Genomic DNA, 20,607 nt, shown 5'->3' on the forward strand with positions numbered 1-20,607 from the left:
GACTATTGTATCGTTAAAAATTATTTTTTTATTTTGTACAAACAAAATAAATATATTGAAAAATATAAAAACAATAAAAAATTATAGTTCAGAAGTTAATTTAGTATCAAAAACGTAAAATATTTGAGTAGCCGAAGACATAGCCAAAGATTACAGCACCACAGCACTGGCAAAAATTTAAATTTGTCGACTGGAATTCCTTCGGATAACCGACGTTTCAGATAAAAGACGCTCTACTGTATGATCAAAATAGACATTATAGCTAAAATAAAATGAATACAAGTGATATTTCAATATGTTGATGATTATTTTATAGTTTATAACAATAAAAGTACAAATGTAAATAAAATTAATATAGTTAGCTTATATGCGCTGGAAGAGGAGATTGGACTGGACGTCCTGATAGCGTAAAATTAAAAACATAATAAATAGTACAGATAATGAAATAAAATTTGATATAGTGAATGAAGAAAATAATAAGTACTATATTTAGATGTACTAACAACTAGAAAAAACAGCAGTATAAGTATTAAAAATTATGAAAAAAACAGTGAAGCAAATAAAGTAATACATTATAAATCAAAAGTACAAATGCATATCAAAAAGAATACATTCAGTATGTTTATAAAGAAAATCATAGAAACAACAACTAATCCAAAAGATCAAGAAAAATAAATAAATAACATCATACAAATATATTACTTAATGGGTATAGCAGAAAAATCATTAATAGTTGGTTAAAAAACATCCAAAATTCTAAACTGAATGGAGAAAATACCAAGGATATGAAATTTGTTAAAATGATATATGTACAGTACCTGGTTTATTTGAAAAAACAAAAACAAAGTTAGGAAAAGTGATATTCTATTAGTATCAGAACAGCATAATCAATTAGCCAAAACAATTCAAAATAAAGAAAATGAACCACAAACAGGAATATGGAATAGAAGCAATATTGTATATAAGCTAGATTGCAGTTGCACTGATCCCCACATTTATATAGGGAAATCAAGAGGGAACTCCAAACAAGATTCATGGAGCACATCTGAGCAATAAAAAACAATGACGATAAATCTGCAGTCACTAGACATTGTAACCAAAATGGATGTGAAAAAAATAGAAGAAAATACTAAAGTTCAAAAACACAAAGAAAATACGTTTAAAAGAAAATTATTTGAACATTTAAAAATTATAAAAATAGATAAAAGAACAAACAAAAATACAAGCCTACAGATGCATGAAACTTGGGAGGGTTTCCTAATACCTTGGTCTACAGAACACAGGTGCTCCATGAAGCCACTTCAAGTGTTCCACAAAAAAATCAAATATGGAATTAAAAATTGTCACAAAAGAAAAATCCATACAATGTAAAATAATTTTTGTATGGGAATGTAATCAGCAAACACCAAAGACGACATATACTAGACCAAATGTGCTCTTGATTTCAAAAAGATTTACCACCCCTGCTTTAAAGGTGATTTATTGTAAGTGTTCTGCAGAAAAAAGTAAAGTTTAATGTTCCCTGACTTCAAAAAGATTGAGAACCACAGTCCTAACAGATATGTTGTGAAAAAATAAACAAACTAACAGACATTTGAGCTGGAGAGAAACACACCCAAAGGAAAAGTAAATGCAGATGTGTGAGATGTAGCTGGTAAATTTCCAGTGTTTAAAGTCATGATATAATATGGATTTATCAGATGCCATGTTTTTGTATCAAATAGCTGTTAGGTCTGAAATACATGTCATAATAAATACATGGAAGAAAATTGTGTCTCAAGGTCATTCTGTCCCATGGCTGTCCAATTTGATGTCAGTCTACAGAAAAAGTGCATTAACACAAAACATAGGAAATAGATCCTAAATGTTTTCAAATTCTTGTTTTCTTAAATAAAAATCTGCAGTAAGTTAGAATGAGAACAAATATTTGTTAATCTATTGTAGTTGAGATAAAGAGTACTTACAAAAAGCCACTTTAAAACTCAAAGTCAAAATTGAAAGTTTGAAATTTAATTTCTTAAAATCTAGTAAATTGTTTTTGTTTTTCCTTTACTTTATTAATTTATTAATGTATTGAAGTAAATAAAACAAGTTAAATGTATATATTAATATTTTTATAACTTTGTACATATTCTATTTTAATTTCTTTTTTGTTTTATCACAATTATTGTTATTTGTATAGTTTTTAATCTGGATATAATTGTTAAAATGTAGGGTGCAAATCAGTTGTCTATGGACATTTCCTTAATTGTACAATAAATAAAATAAATAAATGAATTATTTATTAATTACCTTAGAATTATTTAGTTAAATTCACTAAATATTTGGGTTATTCGAGTATTAAAGATATTCAAAATATGATTAGTATTTGGACTTGAAATCAGGGCTGTGGAGTCAGTAAAAACACTCAACTCAAACTCCTAATAATTTTAGTAGGCCGACTCCAACTCCGGCAAAATTAAATACCAAGTAATTTTTTTGGGGGGCAGAGGTGCTCATGGGGGGGTCACCCTACTCTGAACTCTGAAAGGAGCCCCGGGAATTTGCCCAAATACTTTTATAGTTAGTATTTTTAATATTTAACTTACATTAATATTTATTTGTATAAAAGTATTTGGGNCATAGTATAGGGCAAGTTTCTATATCCCATCACCAAAGAAGTTATTGTCTGGGAGCTGAGTCAATCATTTACACCATCCATCAGCGTTTTCATTCATTTATGTGGAAATGTTCATTTCCAATCAGACCTTCATCTGAAAGAAAAGATTAAAATTCCTGCAAACAAGGTCTAGGTTGTGTGGTGAGTATGGAAACAGATCCTAATGAAACTGCTGCATGTGGTCTTTTGTGCAACAGTTGTATGTGTGTGTGTACGTCGGCATGCAGAAACACAATGCCTAATGTCAACATTCCTCTTCATTTGTTTGAATGGCTTTACATAGCTTTTTCAAAATTTTACAGGACATCTGTGAAGTTATCTCCCAGGAGAACACTTCTTTGGTGAGGAGATATGAAAACTTGTCCTATACTTGCTTGATTGCTGTTCTCTCAATTGGTTGTATATTATGCTAAGTTTTATTACAGTTATTATTATGCTAAGTTTTACCATAATCAGATAATTTTATCTTGATGCATAACTTTTTTGTCAATGAGTGTATTAGTATCTCATCATAAATGTATGAACCTAATTTAAATTTTAAAAGTAGATTATATTTATAAAATTTAATAACATTTAACATATAGCATTTAACATTATACATAATAATAAGTTTATTGATTTAGCAAATTGCTACATTACACATACCCTATTAAACTTTTCTTTGTTAGGATATGATAGAAAAACAGAATAAGGCACCAGATGAGCATCAAGACCTTGTTTTTTCCATGTACTATATATATAATCAGCTGTTTCCTTATCTGCATGACTACCAGCTACATGAATTTGATTTGTAAGAAACCTGAAACAATACTTTTTCTCTTAATTAAAAAATTAACTGTAAATTACTATTTTCAAAAATTATTAGTAAAATACTTATATACAGTCAGCAAGTTTACTCACCAACTAGTACATTAAAAATTATTTTTGACTCAAAATAATCACCTGCACTTGCTAGTGGTATAGTACAATAATTAAAAGTACAGTAGAGCCTCGATTATCCGACCCCCGATTAACCGTCACCTCGGTTAACCGACCCTCCTAGTCGGCAAATTTCAAATGTCCGCTGGTGATGTAGCGCTACAATATTTGGCTATGTCTTGGCTACTTTATTATTATTTTTATGTGTTTTAGCTGGCAACACTGGATCGACCATGAAAGGGAGCCAGTATTTAAACGAGGCTTAATTTTCTAATTCTTAACGATACAATAGCGACGATTATTATTTTAAAAAATTTTTGTTAGGCTTAACATCGATGAAAATTCAACGCGAGGTAGGTTAATAGCGGTATACTAATATACTAATTACATGGGATATAATAATATACTACACTAATAATGGATTCTTTCATACTTTTCGGTTATCCGACTTTTTCACTTATCCGACCAACCCCAGTCCCCAATTGGGTCGGATAATTGAGGCTCTACTGTATAATATAACACTGCAGTGAACAATAAACACACTGCATATAACAATAACAACTTTATTCATGTTTCACTGTAACTTTGATTTGCACTGTATTAAAGAAATGATATTTCTTTAGAGATGCTCTCAATAATTTATAAAATTTTAATTTTAGATACTTCTAGATTAATGCAAATNACAAGTTAAATGTATATATTAATATTTTTATAACTTTGTACATATTCTATTTTAATTTCTTTTTTGTTTTATCACAATTATTGTTATTTGTATAGTTTTTAATCTGGATATAATTGTTAAAATGTAGGGTGCAAATCAGTTGTCTATGGACATTTCCTTAATTGTACAATAAATAAAATAAATAAATGAATTATTTATTAATTACCTTAGAATTATTTAGTTAAATTCACTAAATATTTGGGTTATTCGAGTATTAAAGATATTCAAAATATGATTAGTATTTGGACTTGAAATCAGGGCTGTGGAGTCAGTAAAAACACTCAACTCAAACTCCTAATAATTTTAGTAGGCCGACTCCAACTCCGGCAAAATTAAATACCAAGTAATTTTTTTGGGGGGCAGAGGTGCTCATGGGGGGGGTCACCCTACTCTGAACTCTGAAAGGAGCCCCGGGAATTTGCCCAAATACTTTTATAGTTAGTATTTTTAATATTTAACTTACATTAATATTTATTTGTATAAAAAAATTAATTTTTAACAAATATTTAATAATAGGAAGAAGGAGTGATAAATTTCTTCATCTACATATCTTTATTCTACAGCTTTTGCACTTCAATTTTACCTTTCCAAAAAAGTTAGTTCAATAAAAAAGGTGCAATCTAGCTACTTTAGCCCCTTGTTCAGAAAAGAAAAATATACGCTCTGATCAATTAGTCTGGCTCATTCAGAAAAATAGAATACTTATTTAGAGCGAGGATAAGAAAGGAATATATCAATAATATTCAAATTCAATTGGGTCAAAATAATTTAATTACTAAACACAAATACTACAAAGGAAACTATTGATGCATATTTAATAAGTTAAACTGTTGCATTTTGTAATTAAAATAAATGAATTATAACAAAATAAAAACATATTTTTTAAAATTAATAAATATAAAATAAATTTTGTTTCATTTAAATAAAAAAAAACTAAATTAAATTTAAAATGCCAGTCAGTCATTTTTCCAGACTCCGACTCCTCTGGCCAGAAATTCCTCCCAACTCCGACTCCACAGCCCTGCTTGAAATAAGTAATATTCACTCATCTCTAGTTATTGTTGTGGTAACCCACTAAAAACAATTTTGTTGTTATGGAAACAAAAAATAAACAAAAACATGTTAAAAATAAACAAATCATTCAATACAACATAACTATTCATTTCGATCAAACGACTGCTCTTCTAAATTAATTAAGAAATGTTTCGAGGAAAAATATTCTTGTGCAAGAACAAAAACAGAAGCAATCATTTGTAATGTTTTCGCACCATATTCTTTTCAATCAAAACTGACTTAAGCAAAACAAATTATATAACTATTTATTCAGACTGTTCAAATCATGGTAATACTAAATTGTGCACAATTCTGGTAAGATATTTTTTACTCAATTGTGGTGTCAGAGTAAAAGTTTTGAATATAAATAATCTTTCTGGAGAAACTTCAGATATATTAACAAATTGCATCAAAGAATCACTGTCAAAATTTAAAATTACTAATAAATTACTTGCTTTGTATGCTGACAATACCAACAACAATTTTGGTGGTTCCCAGAGAAAAGGAAAGAATAATGTTTTATTTAAAATGCAACAATCAAGTAAACATAAATTGATAGGAGTTAATTGTGCTGCCCACATATTGAACAATTGTATAAGCACTGCTGTAGATTGTCTTCCAATAGATATTAAAGTGATATTAGTAAAAATTTATTCACTCTTCTATATTTACAGAATACAAGTAGATTTCAAAGAGTTTTGTGATGATGCAGAGGTTCAATATAAAAAGCTTCTTTGTTACAGTAAAACACGCTGGCTAACTCTTTTACCAGCTTTAAACAGAATTTTAAAACTATTTATTCCATTAAAATCATATTTTTTGAATCTGGAAAAAACGTCCCACAATTTTTCAATGAAACATTAGCAGAGGAATGGCTATTATTTATTCATAACCAAGCCTCAATATTTCACCAATATATATTAAAAGTTGAATCAGAAGAAATCTCAATGTGCAAAACATCCATACTTCTAAAGGAATTAAAGCTAAAGTTAGTTGAAAGAAAAAATGAGCAGTTTCTTCCTATTGTTCTTAAAAAAATGATTTTAACGTTAGAAAAATCAGTAAAATATACAAGCCAAAAAAATTCAATGATGCTGTGTACACATTTTATCAAACATGCATAGATTATCTAAATAATTAGGACATGTATTTTATTGAAATAGAGGTGTTTGAATGGGTCACATTACGCAAAATCCCTTTGTGGGCAAAAGTAGAGAAAAGCTATATTTTTATTTCGAATCAATTTGGTCCGTAAATATACTCTACGGTGAATTATTTGATGAAGTTTCATGTGTAAAAAATATGTCACAAACGAAAAGATCGACGAATGGCAATAGAATAACAAGCCCTGCCATCAAAGGTGGGTTGAGATTTTTGAATATTTTACAGCAAAAGAAATTGCTTTCAAAAACATTTGTAAAATCATAGAATTTTCTTTGTCTCCCTGGATCTAATGCACCTGTCGAACGAATACTTTCATTGGTGAATAATATGTGGACGAATGAAAAAACCCATTTAAAAGCAAGCACATTAGAAGCATGTATTTCCATCAAATACAACTTTTAAATGAACTGTATGGAATTTTATGACTTTTTAAAGCATGAACTGGCACTATTAAAAAACAAATTAATTCTACTGAAAAGTATCAAAATTAATATTATTTAAATTTTTACATGTGTGTATGTGTAATAATTCAGATTGTTTAAAATTTTAATGTATGCATTGTTGTATGCTACTATTTTCATAATAAATGTTATAAACTTATGAATTTTATAAGGTATTTTTTTTATTTTCTTCGATATGTCCTTTATTCCCCCCCAAAAAAATAGTCACTGTAGCTATAGGTAAAGTCAGCTCCAGAAATTGCAATATACAGGTTGTTGCTAAACTAATCACTGATAAGTGATGCCGTCAACAGCATTGTTAAACTCATTTTCTTGAAGCACTGCACACAGCGATCCTCACAGCAGTCTGGACTGGTTCAAGGTTAAATCTGCAGTGCTCGTTTCAGTTGCTTTACTCACTGCAGCAAAGATGGCTGTTTCCATGGTTGAAAAGTTGAATTCTTATATGATGTGACAGTAAAGTTATAAGGTTTTAATCATCATGAATCAATATTCTGCTTGTACTAATTTTTCTTTTAAAATACTCATTAGTAAAATAAAATCAGAAATAATAAAACACTTTAAATATACAAGTTTTGTTATCTATTTTATGTTGCAGGAAGAAGTTACAAACCCTATATTTGAATCATTAATTTTACCTCCCAAACAAGGCATTGGATTGCAAAAATGAATTACTTTAAAAAATGTTTTGAATTAAATAATTCTCAAAACATTCCAACAGTTGCACCAAGATCTGCCATTTTGGAATTGCAGCACTGCTCTGAGTGCATTGTTTAAAGATCTTCAGAAGTAATTGCAGCATTTTCACAGTGAAAGCAGCAGCACTAAATTTAACAAGCCATTGGTCTGGATTTGTTTTTAAAAAATCAAAAAAACATTTGACTTTTTTATTCCAATCTATTGATAGTGTTTTATTTGTAAAATTTCATATTAATATCTTTAAGAAGAGAACAAAATTAAAGTAAAAATTGGAAACATTACTACCAGGCATGGGTGTAGCCAGAGTTTTGTTATTGGGGGCCTAGTAGAGGCCAACCTGACACAAAATTGAATTATTTCAAATTATTGATCATTAAAATGAAAATTCCATAAGAATTGAATTTTAGGATTCAGAATTTTCAGCTTCAATCTTTTATTTCTTTTTGCATATCGGCTGAACACTTTTTCAGCTGTGATTTTCTGGGGTGGGCACCAGGTTAACTGGGGGTGTGCCCACCCAGGCCCCCCTCGCTATGCCCATGCTACCAGGATTACCGATTTAACATTACCACTAGACTGAGTTAGTATTTTATCATTATAAAACTATTGCTAAATATTATAAAAAATGTATATCAAATTTATTGAATATATTTAATTTAAAATATAGAAGGTTAATTTAAAGTTTTTATACTCAAAACAAGTAACAGTAAAATATTTGATTTGTAAGTTTAAACATTGCTTTATGCTTTATGTTTTATTGATAGAATTTAAATACAAAGATTATGTTTTTAAAATCCTTATATTTCATATGTAAAATAATAATGCATTTTTTTTGGCATATTCTTTATTCATGTTATGATATATCTACATATTTTTCACCTTTATCTTTTATCTTAAGTTTGGGCAGAAATATTTGACAAACTATGAGAATGCATTCATTATAGGTAAAAAAATTTAGGTTTCAAACTACTTTTATTTTCCTTTAATAATTTTCTATTGTGAATTGAATATATGTCCAGCTCAGATGTTGGTTTTTTGAACCTCAGACCAAGGCACCACATGCAGAGACCCCTCAAATTTCTGAGAAAATCTGATAAAAAAAATTCTATTTTGCAAATATTCTGGGGCTCACTAATAACTTATTCCCAAGGCCCCACAAACTTCCAGCCAGCCCTAACTGTACTGTACCTAACGTATCTATTCAATTGGATGGGACAATGAACAATTTAATGTAAATTTGACATCATTCTTTATAATTTTTCTTTGCAAAACTGAAGAGATAATGCAAATTTTTGTAAAAAATTCGTTCAGTATTTCAATTAATTTACATCGGAATGTAACACAATGTTATGCAATACTTCTGGAATTGAATACCCAGGTTTAGACATACAGGTAACCCCCGTATAACACGGCACTTCTATAGCACGGATTCGCTCTAACACGGTTCGAGAATTGGTACCATCCCCCGTATAACACGGTACTTTNTTCAAGATATGTAGATGATATTTTCATTCTATGGAGAAATGATAACAATGTGCAATGTTTTTTAAACACAGTCAACAATAACCCATATGGTTTAACTTTGGGTCTAGAGCAAGAGAGTAGTAGTAATATTAACTTCCTCGATCTATCTATCAAATGCAAGGAAGGAGAAATCTGGATGGACATTTATCGCAAACCAGTTTATCAACCTATCATTATTCCCAGGAATTCCATCGATCCTAAGCACATTAAATATGCAGTGATTCGGGCATGGATTAAACGGGCATATACGCATTGCACGAGTATCTATGATACTTACAAAGAGTTGGATTACATCAGAAAGACAGCAATGCAACAAGATTATCGGAGGAGGGAGGTGGACGAGCTTATTACGAAGTTTCAGAATCAAAATCGGCAGCACCCCAAAAAAATGACCCAGGAACGAAGAGTAGTTCTTAATTATTTTCCTTTTTTAAACAAAATGATTAGGAGAGTGGCGAACAGTAATAATCTACAATTAGTATATCAGCGTAATCTGATGATCTACAGAAGGTTAAGAAATGATAAGAGAAAGGAAAAGCGAAATAATTTACCAGGGGTTTATTCTATACCTATAAAGGATCAGCGGTTCAACTCAGACCTTGTTTACGTGGGTGCTACTACGCGGCAGTTAAAAACAAAGATTAAAGGAACATAAATACCCTGTGAGTAAGAACATAGATGCCACAGTGCTCACAGCATTTGCCAAACAGCAAGAGGTCGATGTATATTGGGATCAAGCCTCGATCATTAGAGCAACGAATTCCAGACAGGCATTGAAACACCTTGAAAAGATAGAGATACACAAGGCACACATAAATAAGGGATGCATTAATCATAGAGATGCGGAAGGGTTATCTTATGCCTGGAAATCCTTTTACAATAACGCAGATTAACACTTTGTAATCAACGTATATTCTCCTCCCCCCTTTTTTTGGTGGCTTTATTACTTTTTTTGTTATTTGCAAGTTATTTATAGATTTTCAGAAGACGCAAGTCCGATGAAGTACGCATGCGCATTTCGGTTTCTGTTTAATTTGTATTTCATGCGTTCTTTTTTAGTGTTCTTTTTTTAATATTGGTTTAACTGAAGATGGCCGTTTAAAAACGGTTGAAAACATTCTTATTAAACATTATTTATTGCTGAATAGTTAAAGGTTTATTTTATTTTATTTATATTTTTCATTCCAGTATAAGTTCTTGTTTTTTTATTTATTTATTTATTAATGGCTACGCCGGCCAAAGAATATAGAAGAATTGTGCTTAAGCTTTGTAAAGCGAGAAGAAAATTTGAGTTTCTCTCTCTATTACTAACATTTTTGGTCTATACCTAAGGTCTTCAGGTAGGTTTTTTCCAAAACTGAATCTTTCTGGTACTAGCATTCTAGATTATAATGTGTAGAAGAATCTCCAACATATCGAAATTCAAATGTTTTTCTCTTTAAATTTTTCCTAAATAGTCAATGGAGCGAGTCTATTCAGTCTATGCATTGCCTATTACACTGATGGGTTTCTTAAAATTTGCTTCCGTTTGATTTTTTTAATAAATTTTAATTTTCTTTTTTATGTCAATGGTAGCCCTTTGTATCTGCCACAGTGTATAGACAGCATCTCAATACCTCTAGTTTAATTTGTGACAAGGAAAGAATTAGACTAGATCCTAAATTATTCAGATCACTTTTTGTCCATTGGCATTTCCTATGTTTCATGCTAGGGCACTTTTTCTATAGATGGACTTATCAAATTGGACAGCCACAGGTCAGGATGACCTTGAGACATAATTTTCTTCTATGTATTTATTACAATATGCATTTCTGAATATAGATTGGCTGAACCAAGTACAGTAGAGCGTCATTTATCCAAATCAATTGGGGACTGGGGTTGTTCGGAAAATCGATATTTCGGATAACCGATTATGTATGAAAAAATATATTAACCTATCTCATGTTAAAATTTTTCTCCGTTGTGTGTCTCTTCGCATTGAATTTTCATCAATGTTAAGCCTAACGAAGACTATTGTATTGTTAAAAATTATTTTTTTTATTTTGTACAAACAAAATAAATATATTGAAAAATATAAAAACAATAAAAAATTATAGTTCAGAAGTTAATTTAGTATCAAAAACGTAAAATATTTGAGTAGCCGAAGACATAGCCAAAGATTACAGCACCACAGCACTGGCAAAAATTTAAATTTGTCGACTGGAATTCCTTCGGATAACCGACGTTTCAGATAAAAGACGCTCTACTGTATGATCAAAATAGACATTATAGCTAAAATAAAATGAATACAAGTGATATTTCAATATGTTGATGATTATTTTATAGTTTATAACAATAAAAGTACAAATGTAAATAAAATTAATATAGTTAGCTTATATGCGCTGGAAGAGGAGATTGGACTGGACGTCCTGATAGCGTAAAATTAAAAACATAATAAATAGTACAGATAATGAAATAAAATTTGATATAGTGAATGAAGAAAATAATAAGTACTATATTTAGATGTACTAACAACTAGAAAAAACAGCAGTATAAGTATTAAAAATTATGAAAAAAACAGTGAAGCAAATAAAGTAATACATTATAAATCAAAAGTACAAATGCATATCAAAAAGAATACATTCAGTATGTTTATAAAGAAAATCATAGAAACAACAACTAATCCAAAAGATCAAGAAAAATAAATAAATAACATCATACAAATATATTACTTAATGGGTATAGCAGAAAAATCATTAATAGTTGGTTAAAAAACATCCAAAATTCTAAACTGAATGGAGAAAATACCAAGGATATGAAATTTGTTAAAATGATATATGTACAGTACCTGGTTTATTTGAAAAAACAAAAACAAAGTTAGGAAAAGTGATATTCTATTAGTATCAGAACAGCATAATCAATTAGCCAAAACAATTCAAAATAAAGAAAATGAACCACAAACAGGAATATGGAATAGAAGCAATATTGTATATAAGCTAGATTGCAGTTGCACTGATCCCCACATTTATATAGGGAAATCAAGAGGGAACTCCAAACAAGATTCATGGAGCACATCTGAGCAATAAAAAACAATGACGATAAATCTGCAGTCACTAGACATTGTAACCAAAATGGATGTGAAAAAAATAGAAGAAAATACTAAAGTTCAAAAACACAAAGAAAATACGTTTAAAAGAAAATTATTTGAACATTTAAAAATTATAAAAATAGATAAAAGAACAAACAAAAATACAAGCCTACAGATGCATGAAACTTGGGAGGGTTTCCTAATACCTTGGTCTACAGAACACAGGTGCTCCATGAAGCCACTTCAAGTGTTCCACAAAAAAATCAAATATGGAATTAAAAATTGTCACAAAAGAAAAATCCATACAATGTAAAATAATTTTTGTATGGGAATGTAATCAGCAAACACCAAAGACGACATATACTAGACCAAATGTGCTCTTGATTTCAAAAAGATTTACCACCCCTGCTTTAAAGGTGATTTATTGTAAGTGTTCTGCAGAAAAAAGTAAAGTTTAATGTTCCCTGACTTCAAAAAGATTGAGAACCACAGTCCTAACAGATATGTTGTGAAAAAATAAACAAACTAACAGACATTTGAGCTGGAGAGAAACACACCCAAAGGAAAAGTAAATGCAGATGTGTGAGATGTAGCTGGTAAATTTCCAGTGTTTAAAGTCATGATATAATATGGATTTATCAGATGCCATGTTTTTGTATCAAATAGCTGTTAGGTCTGAAATACATGTCATAATAAATACATGGAAGAAAATTGTGTCTCAAGGTCATTCTGTCCCATGGCTGTCCAATTTGATGTCAGTCTACAGAAAAAGTGCATTAACACAAAACATAGGAAATAGATCCTAAATGTTTTCAAATTCTTGTTTTCTTAAATAAAAATCTGCAGTAAGTTAGAATGAGAACAAATATTTGTTAATCTATTGTAGTTGAGATAAAGAGTACTTACAAAAAGCCACTTTAAAACTCAAAGTCAAAATTGAAAGTTTGAAATTTAATTTCTTAAAATCTAGTAAATTGTTTTTGTTTTTCCTTTACTTTATTAATTTATTAATGTATTGAAGTAAATAAAACAAGTTAAATGTATATATTAATATTTTTATAACTTTGTACATATTCTATTTTAATTTCTTTTTTGTTTTATCACAATTATTGTTATTTGTATAGTTTTTAATCTGGATATAATTGTTAAAATGTAGGGTGCAAATCAGTTGTCTATGGACATTTCCTTAATTGTACAATAAATAAAATAAATAAATGAATTATTTATTAATTACCTTAGAATTATTTAGTTAAATTCACTAAATATTTGGGTTATTCGAGTATTAAAGATATTCAAAATATGATTAGTATTTGGACTTGAAATCAGGGCTGTGGAGTCAGTAAAAACACTCAACTCAAACTCCTAATAATTTTAGTAGGCCGACTCCAACTCCGGCAAAATTAAATACCAAGTAATTTTTTTGGGGGGCAGAGGTGCTCATGGGGGGGGTCACCCTACTCTGAACTCTGAAAGGAGCCCCGGGAATTTGCCCAAATACTTTTATAGTTAGTATTTTTAATATTTAACTTACATTAATATTTATTTGTATAAAAAAATTAATTTTTAACAAATATTTAATAATAGGAAGAAGGAGTGATAAATTTCTTCATCTACATATCTTTATTCTACAGCTTTTGCACTTCAATTTTACCTTTCCAAAAAAGTTAGTTCAATAAAAAAGGTGCAATCTAGCTACTTTAGCCCCTTGTTCAGAAAAGAAAAATATACGCTCTGATCAATTAGTCTGGCTCATTCAGAAAAATAGAATACTTATTTAGAGCGAGGATAAGAAAGGAATATATCAATAATATTCAAATTCAATTGGGTCAAAATAATTTAATTACTAAACACAAATACTACAAAGGAAACTATTGATGCATATTTAATAAGTTAAACTGTTGCATTTTGTAATTAAAATAAATGAATTATAACAAAATAAAAACATATTTTTTAAAATTAATAAATATAAAATAAATTTTGTTTCATTTAAATAAAAAAAAACTAAATTAAATTTAAAATGCCAGTCAGTCATTTTTCCAGACTCCGACTCCTCTGGCCAGAAATTCCTCCCAACTCCGACTCCACAGCCCTGCTTGAAATAAGTAATATTCACTCATCTCTAGTTATTGTTGTGGTAACCCACTAAAAACAATTTTGTTGTTATGGAAACAAAAAATAAACAAAAACATGTTAAAAATAAACAAATCATTCAATACAACATAACTATTCATTTCGATCAAACGACTGCTCTTCTAAATTAATTAAGAAATGTTTCGAGGAAAAATATTCTTGTGCAAGAACAAAAACAGAAGCAATCATTTGTAATGTTTTCGCACCATATTCTTTTCAATCAAAACTGACTTAAGCAAAACAAATTATATAACTATTTATTCAGACTGTTCAAATCATGGTAATACTAAATTGTGCACAATTCTGGTAAGATATTTTTTACTCAATTGTGGTGTCAGAGTAAAAGTTTTGAATATAAATAATCTTTCTGGAGAAACTTCAGATATATTAACAAATTGCATCAAAGAATCACTGTCAAAATTTAAAATTACTAATAAATTACTTGCTTTGTATGCTGACAATACCAACAACAATTTTGGTGGTTCCCAGAGAAAAGGAAAGAATAATGTTTTATTTAAAATGCAACAATCAAGTAAACATAAATTGATAGGAGTTAATTGTGCTGCCCACATATTGAACAATTGTATAAGCACTGCTGTAGATTGTCTTCCAATAGATATTAAAGTGATATTAGTAAAAATTTATTCACTCTTCTATATTTACAGAATACAAGTAGATTTCAAAGAGTTTTGTGATGATGCAGAGGTTCAATATAAAAAGCTTCTTTGTTACAGTAAAACACGCTGGCTAACTCTTTTACCAGCTTTAAACAGAATTTTAAAACTATTTATTCCATTAAAATCATATTTTTTGAATCTGGAAAAAACGTCCCACAATTTTTCAATGAAGCATTAGCAGAGGAATGGCTATTATTTATTCATAACCAAGCCTCAATATTTCACCAATATATATTAAAAGTTGAATCAGAAGAAATCTCAATGTGCAAAACATCCATACTTCTAAAGGAATTAAAGCTAAAGTTAGTTGAAAGAAAAAATGAGCAGTTTCTTCCTATTGTTCTTAAAAAAATGATTTTAACGTTAGAAAAATCAGTAAAATATACAAGCCAAAAAAATTCAATGATGCTGTGTACACATTTTATCAAACATGCATAGATTATCTAAATAATTAGGACATGTATTTTATTGAAATAGAGGTGTTTGAATGGGTCACATTACGCAAAATCCCTTTGTGGGCAAAAGTAGAGAAAAGCTATATTTTTATTTCGAATCAATTTGGTCCGTAAATATACTCTACGGTGAATTATTTGATGAAGTTTCATGTGTAAAAAATATGTCACAAACGAAAAGATCGACGAATGGCAATAGAATAACAAGCCCTGCCATCAAAGGTGGGTTGAGATTTTTGAATATTTTACAGCAAAAGAAATTGCTTTCAAAAACATTTGTAAAATCATAGAATTTTCTTTGTCTCCCTGGATCTAATGCACCTGTCGAACGAATACTTTCATTGGTGAATAATATGTGGACGAATGAAAAAACCCATTTAAAAGCAAGCACATTAGAAGCATGTATTTCCATCAAATACAACTTTTAAATGAACTGTATGGAATTTTATGACTTTTTAAAGCATGAACTGGCACTATTAAAAAACAAATTAATTCTACTGAAAAGTATCAAAATTAATATTATTTAAATTTTTACAATGTGTGTGTATGTGTAATAATTCAGATTGTTTAAAATTTTAATGTATGCATTGTTGTATGCTACTATTTTCATAATAAATGTTATAAACTTATGAATTTTATAAGGTATTTTTTTTATTTTCTTCGATATGTCCTTTATTCCCCCCCAAAAAAATAGTCACTGTAGCTATAGGTAAAGTCAGCTCCAGAAATTGCAATATACAGGTTGTTGCTAAACTAATCACTGATAAGTGATGCCGTCAACAGCATTGTTAAACTCATTTTCTTGAAGCACTGCACACAGCGATCCTCACAGCAGTCTGGACTGGTTCAAGGTTAAATCTGCAGTGCTCGTTTCAGTTGCTTTACTCACTGCAGCAAAGATGGCTGTTTCCATGGTTGAAAAGTTGAATTCTTATATGATGTGACAGTAAAGTTATAAGGTTTTAATCATCATGAATCAATATTCTGCTTGTACTAATTTTTCTTTTAAAATACTCATTAGTAAAATAAAATCAGAAATAATAAAACACTTTAAATATACAAGTTTTGTTATCTATTTTATGTTGCAGGAAGAAGTTACAAACCCTATATTTGAATCATTAATTTTACCTCCCAAACAAGGCATTGGATTGCAAAAATGAATTACTTTAAAAAATGTTTTGAATTAAATAATTCTCAAAACATTCCAACAGTTGCACCAAGATCTGCCATTTTGGAATTGCAGCACTGCTCTGAGTGCATTGTTTAAAGATCTTCAGAAGTAATTGCAGCATTTTCACAGTGAAAGCAGCAGCACTAAATTTAACAAGCCATTGGTCTGGATTTGTTTTTAAAAAATCAAAAAAACATTTGACTTTTTTATTCCAATCTATTGATAGTGTTTTATTTGTAAAATTTCATATTAATATCTTTAAGAAGAGAACAAAATTAAAGTAAAAATTGGAAACATTACTACCAGGCATGGGTGTAGCCAGAGTTTTGTTATTGGGGGCCTAGTAGAGGCCAACCTGACACAAAATTGAATTATTTCAAATTATTGATCATTAAAATGAAAATTCCATAAGAATTGAATTTTAGGATTCAGAATTTTCAGCTTCAATCTTTTATTTCTTTTTGCATATCGGCTGAACACTTTTTCAGCTGTGATTTTCTGGGGTGGGCACCAGGTTAACTGGGGGTGTGCCCACCCAGGCCCCCCTCGCTATGCCCATGCTACCAGGATTACCGATTTAACATTACCACTAGACTGAGTTAGTATTTTATCATTATAAAACTATTGCTAAATATTATAAAAAATGTATATCAAATTTATTGAATATATTTAATTTAAAATATAGAAGGTTAATTTAAAGTTTTTATACTCAAAACAAGTAACAGTAAAATATTTGATTTGTAAGTTTAAACATTGCTTTATGCTTTATGTTTTATTGATAGAATTTAAATACAAAGATTATGTTTTTAAAATCCTTATATTTCATATGTAAAATAATAATGCATTTTTTTTGGCATATTCTTTATTCATGTTATGATATATCTACATATTTTTCACCTTTATCTTTTATCTTAAGTTTGGGCAGAAATATTTGACAAACTATGAGAATGCATTCATTATAGGTAAAAAAATTTAGGTTTCAAACTACTTTTATTTTCCTTTAATAATTTTCTATTGTGAATTGAATATATGTCCAGCTCAGATGTTGGTTTTTTGAACCTCAGACCAAGGCACCACATGCAGAGACCCCTCAAATTTCTGAGAAAATCTGATAAAAAAAATTCTATTTTGCAAATATTCTGGGGCTCACTAATAACTTATTCCCAAGGCCCCACAAACTTCCAGCCAGCCCTAACTGTACTGTACCTAACGTATCTATTCAATTGGATGGGACAATGAACAATTTAATGTAAATTTGACATCATTCTTTATAATTTTTCTTTGCAAAACTGAAGAGATAATGCAAATTTTTGTAAAAAATTCGTTCAGTATTTCAATTAATTTACATCGGAATGTAACACAATGTTATGCAATACTTCTGGAATTGAATACCCAGGTTTAGACATACAGGTAACCCCCGTATAACACGGCACTTCTATAGCACGGATTCGCTCTAACACGGTTCGAGAATTGGTACCATCCCCCGTATAACACGGTACTTTTATAGCACGGATTCACTCTGACACGGTTCGAGAACTGGGTAAAACCCTCGAACAACAGGAAATGTAATAAATTTTTACGTACTTAAGTACTAATAGTTCACGAAAATTATTATTTTCGTGAACTATTAGTACTTAAGTATGTAAATTTTCTCTTCTCGCCTTCTGTCGATACACGTGGTCCTTCTCGAAACTTGTTTCAATGTTGCCAGATCGCGACGCTTCTGCTTCTGATGTTGCCGAATGTTTTTCCCTTATTCCATACTTGCTTTATTCTTCATAAGTGCTTAGCACCATATAAGGAAATTTATAAAGACCTTTTAACTAGAAGCAAGCAATCTAAAATTACATACATTTTGCAAAAGGTAAAGCATGGATCTGAAGATAATGCAGAAAAATGCTCAGAGGATAAGGATAACTTGCCAAAAAGAAAACGCTCTCGGTTAATTAATAGTGTTTTTAGTGATGACGAAGAAAACATTGTTTAATTTATATTAATATGTATCACTTAAAAAAATTTTAATGAAGATATTTATCTTAATTATGAAAATATACTAGCATGTTTTTTAATTTTTGGAACCTAACCCTCCTTTTCGTATTAGTTCTTTGTTTCGTATAACACGGATTCGCATAACACGACAATTTTTTGGAACGTAACTACCGTGTTATACGGGGGTTACCTGTATATTAATATATTAAGTACTTTTAATAATGATCATATAGGAATAATTATTGTAGGTATTAGTTTATAAAATATACACCAACGTTTTTCTATTGTAATTTTCGACATGCGAACGTAATTTCGTCTACACGTGTGCTTTTATCTCGCGGAAGATAAAAATGTAATTTTCAAATTCCCACGTGTTAAGACATTAGGAAAAAAGAATTAAAAATAGATATACACTGTATGTACATGCATAAATATATAAATAATCACACTTATGATTTAATTACTATTTATCCTGGCAAATAATTTAATTCCGTCGTGTACGAGCTTCGTTCAACAAACAAAAAACGTATGATACAAGTAAATAATATTTTAAATAATATAAGATTGCATTAAATAATATCCATTTAAATAAATAAATAAATTTCACGTTAATACCTTTAGGAACACCAACATCCGCAATATTGTGATAATTATAAAAACAACCAATATTCATTTGATTTTCTGCTTCGTATTCACCGGAAACGGAAACCAAATACACAGCACGTCAAATCTCAACCTTACGTAATTTGTTATCAAATCTTACAAAACTTTCTATTGGTCCTTATTTAATTTATTAATATAAATTGTCCAATTAGATTTTATCTAACAAAAATTTAAATATAACTTATAAATTAATAAATATTAATAATTATCAATCAGTTTTTACTTTTATGAAATATTATTTATAAAAATAACAGTTATAATTATGATATTTATTTAAAATACGAAATTCGTGTTACGGAAAAAACAATAACAATTTTATTTTCGGATCAATTTTCATTTTCAAGATGGCGTCAGGAATGAGTAAGTTAATGCTTTGAGAAGATTTGTATATAACTTTTTCTCCCTCGATTTCTTGATTTATCTCATTCTGTCTAATTTAAGATATAAAACGATATTAAAAATCAGTTATTTGAATTTTACGAATTACATTTAATTTCTTAAGTGAAAAACTGATAAAATTTAGTTTGACATTTGATTTTATTTACTTAATGTAATAATATTTATATTATATTATATACACCATTTAGAAGACTTGCGTGTTTTAAGTATTAATAAGAGTTACTTAAAATATATAAATTGATGCATTCACCAAGTTATTAGTCTTCTTCCTTATAAATTAGTGGATGGACTTATGAGACATTTACAAAGAACATATTTTATAACAATTTCCGATGATGATGATGAACTAGTTTAACAAATTTCTTTACAATATTTTTTTATTGCCATTTTTAAATCATAAAAATCCAATAATTAATTTCCGTTTTCAAGCGTTGAAAATAGAATAATGGGTAGAAGTTCATCTAGGTAGTCCCAATGACAGTACTTTCAAGACTATGGTGTCTAATTATTTAGCCCATGTGACTATGCCGGCTTCAAGTAGCCCACTTGACTGTTTATGGGAGTACTTGATGTTATGTAGGTTTATGTCTTTTACCTCTCAGAGTCTCAAGACAATTCACATATTTTTCGGTTAATGTTTAGGGTCGTAGACTGTCATGGCTCTTCCTGTTTTAGCCTCGAAACCGGACCGCTTTGGAGACGACGTGTCACGTGACGACGCGAGCGAACGGCGGCTGCTGCGCCACGATAAACGGGGAAAACCGACACGCGGGTTAACGTCCATATACGTAGACTCGTGGTGGCTCATCTCTGATTCCGCAAAAAGAAAAGGAAACAGTGGGGACGCACGTTCTAACCTA

The 20,607-nt window shown here is 29.6% G+C and overlaps 2 protein-coding genes across 3 annotated transcripts in view; one reads left to right on the forward strand and one right to left on the reverse strand.

The window, feature by feature from the left end:
• Positions 1 to 19,434, reverse strand: part of LOC111641185 (N-acetylated-alpha-linked acidic dipeptidase 2-like) — a 90,987-nt gene extending 71,553 nt beyond the window's left edge. The window contains exon 1 of the mRNA XM_023387313.1: positions 19,301 to 19,434. The gene's annotated coding sequence lies outside the window, so the exon portion shown is untranslated. The remainder of the gene's footprint in view (positions 1 to 19,300) is intronic.
• Positions 19,435 to 19,658: 224 nt separating this feature from the next.
• Positions 19,659 to 20,607, forward strand: part of LOC111641187 (uncharacterized protein C19orf47-like) — a 42,030-nt gene continuing 41,081 nt past the window's right edge. For both annotated transcript variants that reach the window (XM_023387315.1, XM_023387316.1), the window contains exon 1: positions 19,659 to 19,708. In XM_023387315.1, the coding sequence (XP_023243083.1) occupies positions 19,693 to 19,708 (16 nt within the window). In that variant the 5' untranslated portion in view covers positions 19,659 to 19,692. The remainder of the gene's footprint in view (positions 19,709 to 20,607) is intronic.

Source organism: Centruroides sculpturatus, unplaced genomic scaffold, assembly GCF_000671375.1.
Source record: "Centruroides sculpturatus isolate CEXI.00-Female unplaced genomic scaffold, Cexi_2.0 scaffold1307, whole genome shotgun sequence".
In the NCBI taxonomy this organism is placed as follows: domain Eukaryota; kingdom Metazoa; phylum Arthropoda; class Arachnida; order Scorpiones; family Buthidae; genus Centruroides; species Centruroides sculpturatus.